At 42.5% G+C, this 8,692-nt stretch overlaps 1 protein-coding gene across 1 annotated transcript; it reads left to right on the plus strand.

Annotated features, from left to right (window-relative positions):
- The first annotated feature begins 997 nt into the window (after positions 1 to 997).
- LOC112124606 (olfactory receptor 11G2-like) lies at positions 998 to 2,594 on the plus strand. The gene is made up of 2 exons (XM_024223085.2): positions 998 to 1,027; positions 1,647 to 2,594. The coding sequence occupies exons 1-2, from the start codon at positions 998 to 1,000 to the stop codon at positions 2,592 to 2,594; spliced, it is 978 nt and encodes a 325-aa protein (XP_024078853.1).
- The last annotated feature ends 6,098 nt before the right edge of the window (positions 2,595 to 8,692 follow it).

The following is an 8,692-nucleotide window of genomic DNA, read 5'->3' on the forward strand; positions in this document are numbered from 1 at the left end:
GTTAAAAAAAGCAGAACTCCAGATGTCATATTTTAACCAAATCTAAGAATATATGTAGTTCTTCATTTAATATTTTCATAAAAGCTAGACATTTATAAACATATCAGATTAAAATTGTAACCATGTCTGGGAGATACCATTTATCATTATTACTATTTTAATAACATCTGGAAAATAGTAAAAAATATACTTACTCATTTAATATATAATCAAATCTAGAGAAAAGTAATGTATAATTCTTTATTTACTATTTTAATGAAAATAAGAATATATCATTATTAAATATGTAAATGATCATTGGAATTCATACACTATATAATTATTAATGCAACATGTTTAACAAATGTGGAAATCAACACAATATATACTTATTAATGTAAGGTTTTAATCAAATCTAGAAAATAACATAGTATGTAAATATTAATTTAACATGTGAAATGAATCTGGAAATCAATAAAATATGGACTTACTATTAATGAGTAATGAATACAATATCTAGTTCTTAATTTATTATATTAGTTAAAACAGTAATTCATGATATACATAATTATTAATTTGTTATTTAAATGGAAAGTAGAAATTGATAACATATATTGGTATTAAATTATTTTAAATATTGGAACTGAAATCTGAGGTTATTTATTTTTAATCAAAATTATGAATACTTTTCATTTTAATTATTTTTTAAAATTGATATAGCATGCTGTTATTAATTTTTCATTCTGAGTCTTGAAATTAATATAAACTGTAACTCTTAATTTACCAGTTTAATCTATTTTGGAAAATATAATGTGTAAAATGTTTGGGGCAGAGACAATTTTTTTAAATAAACACTAATATAAACCACAAATAATATAATTGTCATTTGACTCTATACATTCATTTCATGAGCAACAATAATTTGTAGAGTTGAATCATATTGATACATTCATATAGATTTTTATATATTTGATCTAGATTTTCCTTCTGCAGAGCCTTTTGGGCCAATCCATGAGTGATGTCGTCCTTGGAGCTGTCCAAGCTCAAGGTAAGGAATTTTTAAAAGTCCTCTCGATTCAGTTCTGTGTGACTCATTAGCTAGACGGGGAGAGGTTTGGGGTAAATGTGTCCAAGGTGCTTTATTGGTTTAGAATTCCAATCCCATTTACCAAAGGGGTTTAGGGCCTGACACTCAAGTGGATTTAGGTGCCCAAAGGTGCAGCCCCAGCCCAGTCAATTTCATGTTAGCTTTGAAGAATAGGGAGGAGGGGACATTAAATCAGCTCGTTCTGCTTCTGTGACATCATCCACTGTTTTGACCAGCACAGATGGGGTTTGTGATCCTAGACAGGTCCATAGGAGCTGATCCAGCTACGGAAGCAGGAGCAAAAGTTCATTGCCCAAGAAGGACAGCTGGCTCAATACCTTAGTGCAGGATCTTTATCCAGTGCGGAGGGTTTCCAAAGGCAGAATAAACCCAGCTTCAGTGTCAGATTCCAGACAGAATTTGAAATATGATATGCAGGAGAGAGAGAGAGAGAGAGAGAGAAAGTGACTGTGACTGTGACTGTGTGTGTGCTAGTTCCTATTACTGTAACCACTAGAACCCTCTCCCCTCCCAGCACTCTGGGTAGAACCTGGGAATCCTCTTGATTGTTTCCTTTCAGCTCCAGGGCCCCCTGATACATTCGGCCAACGGCACCATCCCAGTGACCAAGTTCATCCTGCTGGGTTTCGAATCCATGGACTGGGAGAGCCGCACTTTCCTCTGTGCCCTTCTCTCCTCCGCCTACACTGGGACGCTGGCAGGCAACCTGTGCATTGTGTGGGCCGTGCTGCGGGACCCCCGCCTCCAACGCCTGCCTATGTACATCCTGCTGGGGAACTTCTCCTGGCTGGAGATCTCCTATGTCACAACCACAGTGCCAAGGATGCTTTCTGACCTCGTCTCCCCCAGAGTCCCCATCTCCTTTCCTGCCTGCTTTATGCAGTTCTATTTCTTCTTATCCATGGGGGCTACCGAGTGCCTCTTCCTCGCTGCCATGGCCTTGGATAGGTACCTGGCCATCTGCCACCCCCTGCGCTACCCCGTCCTCATGTCCCCTCACAGCTGCTGGGTGCTGGCCTCCTCCTGCTGGCTCATTGGCTTCCTGTGGTTCATAGTGCCTGTCACCCTCATCTCCCAACTCTCCTTCTGTGGCACCAACACCCTGGATCATTTTGTCTGTGACCCAGCCCCGTTGCTGGCTGCCTCCTGCACCCCAGCTCCCCAGGCTGAACATTCCTGCTATGCCCTGAGCTCCCTCATAATCTTTGCCACCATCCTCTTCATCCTGGCCTCCTATGGGCTTGTCATCAGGGCTGTGCTGAGGCTGCCAGCTGGGGCTGGGCGGCACAAGGCTTTCTCCACCTGCTCCTCACACCTGGCTGTCGTGGGCCTGTTCTACGGCTCTGGCATGGTCAACTACGTCAACCCGGCAGCCTCAGGGGCCAGTGGGAAGGTGGTGACTCTCTTCTACACGGTGGGGACCCCCCTGCTCAACCCGCTGATCTACAGCCTGAGGAACAAGGAGATGAAGGAGGCTCTGAAGAGGACCCTGCTGGGGGAGCAGTAGGGGGTTCTGCTCTGTCCGCACTCTGCAGGGACTGGCTGGTCAGGGGAGTGGGCAATGGGATATGGTGCCTTTTCCTTCTGGGGGCGAGGACGCCAATGAAGCAGGGGGAGCACACACAGCATTACTTCTAAGTCATACTATAAAGATGCCCATTTGACAATGAACCCAGAACACAATTGAGAACTGGAGGGGACGGCGGAGGTGTCTGTGTGTGTGTGTCTTTTCTGGAGGAAATATGCCCTGCTCAGTGTGTGTGTGCAGAAGGAGACTGAAAGGAGAGTGTGCGCAGGGAGGCTGGCTTGTATATCTGCCCTTTTTCTCTAGTGATATTTGAAGACAGTTATCTGGATAAAAGTGTTACCACACTTAGATCCCGAAGGCAAAGTTCTGCTCTCCTTTTCTCTGATGTCAATCACGACCAACCCCGTTGATGTCCAGAGATTGAGACCCATGGATCTAGGGCCATGGATTATGGTGACATTATATTTGCATGTTATGGATGACACACCCCTCCCACAGCCAGCGTTAGTACCCAGGAGTCCCAGCCCCCCTCCCCATCTAACCCCCTCAACCCCACTCAGTTCCCACAGCCAATGATAGGACCCAGGAGGCCCAGCACCCCCCTATCTAACTCTCTAGATCCCCAATCTCCTTCCATAGCAAGGGACAGAAATTAGAAGAAGTTCTCCAACCATCAGAGGTGTGAGGCTTTGGAACAAGTTGTGTGGGTAAACAGATTCATTGGTTTTAAGGGAGCGCCGGACAAAAATATGAGTGGGATTGTTTGATGGAGTTACTTATGATGGGAAGGGGCAGGGTTTATCAGCCCTGAAGGTCCCTTCTGCTTCATCTCTGATGTTCCTAAAATCCCATGCTTCAGGGTTTCAGCTGGTCACCTGCAGGGGTCATGAAGGGATACCCCCAAAAATATATTATTTTTTGTTTTTATAGGAGGAGTTATTTGTGTTGTTTTCTTCTTCCTCTGAAGTATCAGTGATAGCCATTGCTGGAGATGGGACCTTGGACGGGGTGGGCCAGGGCTCTGAGGTGTCACCGAGACTTCTCATTCTCAGGTGCTCACCTGGCTGGTTCTAGGTCACATGCTCAGGGTCTAACTGATTGCCATATGTGGGGTGGGAAGGAATTTTCACCCAGCTCAGATTGGCAGTGACTTTGTGGGTTTTGCTCCTTCCTCTGTTGTGTGGGGTGCAGCTCACTCACCAGGATTACCTGGGCTGTCTCTCACTTAATCCTTTCCCTTCCCTTAATCATGGACCTGTCCCTTCTGGTGAGACCTTGTCTGTGTGTTTTGGGGAGGCTGGGAGCAGGACTTCAGGGTTCCCTTCCCCAGTGTGGAATGTAGTAGGTTAGTGCAAAGACAGCAGGAATTCAGAAATCCTGGGTCCCACACCCAACTCTGGGAGAGAAGCAGGGCCTCATGTGTTAGTGTAATTGGAGCTGGGAGCCAGGACTTCTGGGTTCCACTTCTAGTTCTGGGATATTGCATAGGCAATTGCCATGCCTTGTCCCCTATCTTCCACATTACGTTTTGTTTTCTAAAACATTTGTCCATCTATAAATTGTGCCGCACCATCACCTGACATTTCATCTTTTGAGAAATCAAGTAAAAAAAAATTGCCAAGCCTGATCAGACCAGCTGTTCACCCTTTCCTTTTAATCGTTCTGCTAATCACTAGACTTCAATCTTTTGGCAATGGGTTGCACAGGGTGGTGAAGGAGAGGTAGTATGAATTGCTTCTGATTGGGTTTTGGAGTGAGGAGAGTTAATAAAATATTTAATTTTTGTATTTTCTATGGAGCCCAAGGGAGTTAGGAACTCACATCTCATTAAAATACAATGGGATCCAGTAAATGTATCACATTTAACGTGTGTGTGTGTGTGTGTGCTGTGAGCACTGAATGGAAATTAGATTGGTTCTTGAGAAGTAACATTTTCCTCTTTCCTCATTTTGATTAGATCAGGTTGAATATTTGCTGTCAACATGTTTTAACTTTTACAAATGGATTTTTATGAGAATGTTTTTATTTTCACTGAATTTTGGGGGTTTCTTGGGATTCAACAGTATGGTGACAGTCAAACACAAGAAAAAGAATCTGCTTTTGGATGTTGAAAAGTGAAGAAAAAATAGTTTTTGTGGACTACCCATTTTTCAATGAAAACCTGACAGTCAACAATACATTTTGACAGCATAAACAAATAAAAGTTTCATATATTAATAGACTCAAGGCCAGAAGGGAACATTGTGATCATCTAGTCTGACCTTCTGTATAACACAGGCCTTTGAACGTCCAATTCCTGTTTGAACTACAGCAGATCTTTTAGAAAAGCATCCAATAATTTAAAATTTGTCCAGGATGGAGAATCCACCATGACCCTTAGTATGTTGTTCCAGTGGTTAATTACCTTCAACGTTAAAATTTACATCTTAATCCAGTCTGAACTTGTCTAACTTCAGCTTCCAGCTTTATCTCATGTTATACCTTTCTCTGCTAGACTGAAGGACACAGTATTAAATATTTGTTTCCCACACAGATACTTACAGACTGTGATCAAATCACCCCTTAACCTTTTTTTGTTAAGATAAATAGACTGAGCTCCTTCAGTCTATCATTACATTCAATGTGTTTGTAGAAAATAAAATACATTTTTCAGCTGATCCTAATTCTCTTTAATAACTACCATAATATGGAGATATACCTATAGAACTGGAAGGGACCCTGAAAGGTCATTGAGTCCAGCCCCCTGCCTTCACTAGCAGGATCAAGTACTGATTTTGCCCCGATCCCTAAGTGGCCCCCTTAAGGATTGAACACACAACCCTGAGTTTAGCAGGCCAATGCACAAACCACTGAGCTATCCCTCCCCCTGTAATAATAATTACATGTAGCTGGCACTGCTCACACCAGTGGTGTGATGAAGGAGACCATTAATTGGAATTTTCAAAGGTGAGTCAGGCACTCAGTTCCTCTGAACCTCAAATCAACCTGGGCCCCCAAATCCTTTGAAAATCCAAGCATTTGTTGTTTATACAATTCCTAGGACAACAGCATTACTACAGCTAGGGGCAGCATGGAAAATGGTCTGGAGATGATTGAAGATGGATAAAGGTATTGAGGTCATCATAACTAGCACCCCTTGTGTAGGCAGATGTAATGAGATAGGTGACTCAGCTCAAATAAAATAGTCCAGGAATGGAGCTCTCTGTTGTCTTGATGGGCAGGACAAGAACTTGGCACATTTTAGATAGGAGAATCTGTTACTTTCAATGAGGTTGCACAGGTGTAACCAACTGGACCTTAGCCAGACATTCTGTGGTGGAATGCAAGGCAGAATAGATTTCCAGCTCTCTCCACTGGAGCTGGATTGGCTCTGGAGGGCCAGTGTAAGTGTTTGAAAAACAAAAACAAAGACAAAAAACATAGGAAAATTTAGTCATTTTAGCTGGGCATTTCAAAGGAGTGTAAGGGAGTTGGGAGCTCGAATTTCACTGAAATTCGAAGCAAGTCAAACACCTATCTCCCAGCACTGTGGAGGACAGGATCAGAATTCAAAATATCCTTGACGAAGTGGAGAATTGGCCTGAAATCAAGAAGAAAAAAGTCAATATAGACTACTACAAAATGCTACAATTAGAAAGGAAAAATTAAAGGCACAATTACAACATGGGGAATAATTGGCTAGGCAGTAGTGCTGCAGAAAAGGATCTGGGGTTACAGTGAATCCCAAACTGAATATAAGTCAACAGTGTGAAGCTGTTGCAAAAGGGTCAGATGTTGTTCAGGGATATATCAATAGGAATGTTGAATGTAAGTTGAGGGAGAAAATTTTTCCATTCCACTTGGCACTGGTGAAGCTTCAGCTGGAGTACTGTGTGCAGTTTTGGGCACTACACTTTAAGAAATATGTGAATACATTGGACAGAGTCCAGAGGAGAGCAACAAAAAATGACCAACAGTTTAGAAAACCTGGCCTATGAGAAAAGGTTGATACAACTGGGCATATTTAGTCTAGAGAACGGAAGGCTGAGGAAGGACCTGATAGCCTTCAGATATGCTAGGGGTTGTTATAAAGAGGATGGTGCTCAATTGCTCTCCATTTCCACCAAGGACAGGACAAAAAGTAATTGGTTTAGATTGCAGCAAAGGAGATTCAGGTTAGATGTTAGGAAAAACTTTCTAACTCTCAGGATAGTAAAGCAGTGGAACAGGTCACCCCAGGAGGATGTGAAATTCCCGTCTCTGGAAGGTTTAAAAAACAATTTGGACAAACACCTATAGGGGTGGTCAAGGTATATTTAATCCTCCCTTACTGAAGTATGGACTAGATGACCTTTTCAGGGCCCCTTCTAGCCCATTATATTTAGTTAACCTAACACTTTCCATTATAAAAGGTTCTCGCAATCTTTTCTTGAGAATCTTACACACCTCCATTGTTTGCATCAGGCCTTTGATATTCAGGCAGGGGGATAGATCTCAGCCTAGAGAAGTGTCTTTTCTTTCTCCCATTCAATTCCATCAGCTTTTGCTGAGATAGAAACTTAAAATTTGCCATTTCCCTTTTCCAACTAGTCTCCACCTAGTTGGAATGTGACAAAAAGTCACATTTCCTACCCTCTCCCAAAACAATAAATGATACAAGATGCTAGAATTTCCATCACTGGATGTTTTTAAGGACAGGTTGGACAAACTCCTGCCAGGGATGATCTAGACTTGCTTGGCCAGGCTTGATGACTTGTCAAGGGTCCCTTCCAGCCCTATATTTATGGTTCTATGATCACTGAACACATATGCCTTTGGGTTGTCCTTTCCATTTTTGCCTAACCCCTCAGTGTGTTATTTGCAGCAGGGACTGAACCCAGGAGTTCTGGATCTCACAGCATAAACCATACTCTTTAGTTTTAAGTCTGCAGTAGACTCACAAAGCCATATCCATGGTCTAACCACTAGAGAGGAAGAGAGAATCACAGCAAGTTTGCATGGGTTATAAGTGTATTGTGAATATGTATAGTGACTCACTCCATGAGTAGGCCCATTGTGGTGTTTGCTTGCTTGTTTATTTATTTGCAGAGTGAGTTACCCATCAGTATTAGTAAATATGGAAAAATCTAGCTACTTGAGATTGTGGTGCAAAGTTCTGCATATGATAGGTTGTGATGATGATGATGATGATGATGATGATGATGATGATGATGATAATGACAAAAGAGTGCTTACATGGCTGACATACAGAAAGAAAGAAGCCCTGCTCTTGGCAAATCCTGGCAGTTTCCTCTCCCTTGTCCAATTTTCAATCACTAGCTCTGAGCCGAGAGATGAAGCTTCAGGATTCATTAGCTGAGATTTTAATAATTGCCTAATGGAATTAGATACCAACATGTCATCAATGGGAACTGGGTATCCAGCAACTTTTTCTGGTTCTGAAAATCTCAGTTAAAAAAAAAAAACTACTTCCATACCAGCAGAAAGACCATTCCATTTCAATGATGGGATATAGGCACCTACCTGCCTTTGTCTCTTAGGAAAATTCCATCCATGGTACATACCAGTACCAGTGGCATTGGTTGGTTTTAGGTGGGGTCAAAGTCATTAAACTTTTATTACTAAGGGGAAGACTTATGATGGGGTTTTCAAAGGAGCCTAAAGGACATAGGCACATAAATCCCGCTGTTTCAATGGGAATTGGGCACCTAATTCCATTTGGCTGCTTTGGAAATCCAAGCTGATGCTGATGAGAAGGAGGAAGATGGGGATGTCCATCGCTGGCATTCATGACCTTCTGCCTCTTCTTTCCCTGATCATGGTGTGTAACAAAGCGGCCTTTGGCAGGACAGTACTGAGAGTATCAATTCAGGACAAATTGCTTGGAACAGGGCAGTCACAGCCCAAGGCTGGGGTTCCTTTACTACTGAGGCACACCAAACCAGCCAAACAGAGAGGACTTCAGTTTTACCCCACTGGCGAATCAGAAGTAATACAAGCAATTCCCTCAGACACTCCAGTTTCCCAGTATCACCACCAGCACCACTCCTTATGGGGATGAATGATTATGAAAACCAATACCCCAGTAAAAGAAAAAA

Source organism: Terrapene carolina, unplaced genomic scaffold, assembly GCF_002925995.2.
Source record: "Terrapene carolina triunguis isolate 2854851 unplaced genomic scaffold, T_m_triunguis-2.0 Scaffold31431, whole genome shotgun sequence".
Lineage (NCBI taxonomy): Eukaryota > Metazoa > Chordata > Testudines > Emydidae > Terrapene > Terrapene triunguis.

What these genes read in the sequence shown, in the direction of transcription:
- LOC112124606 (XM_024223085.2), top strand. Translation starts at nt 998, where the DNA reads ATGTCGTCCTTGGAGCTGTCCAAGCTCAAG. An exon ending in TGGAGCTGTCCAAGCTCAAG is followed by an intron (nt 1,028 to 1,646) that starts GTAAGGAATTTT and finishes GTTTCCTTTCAG; the next exon opens with CTCCAGGGCCCCCTGATACA.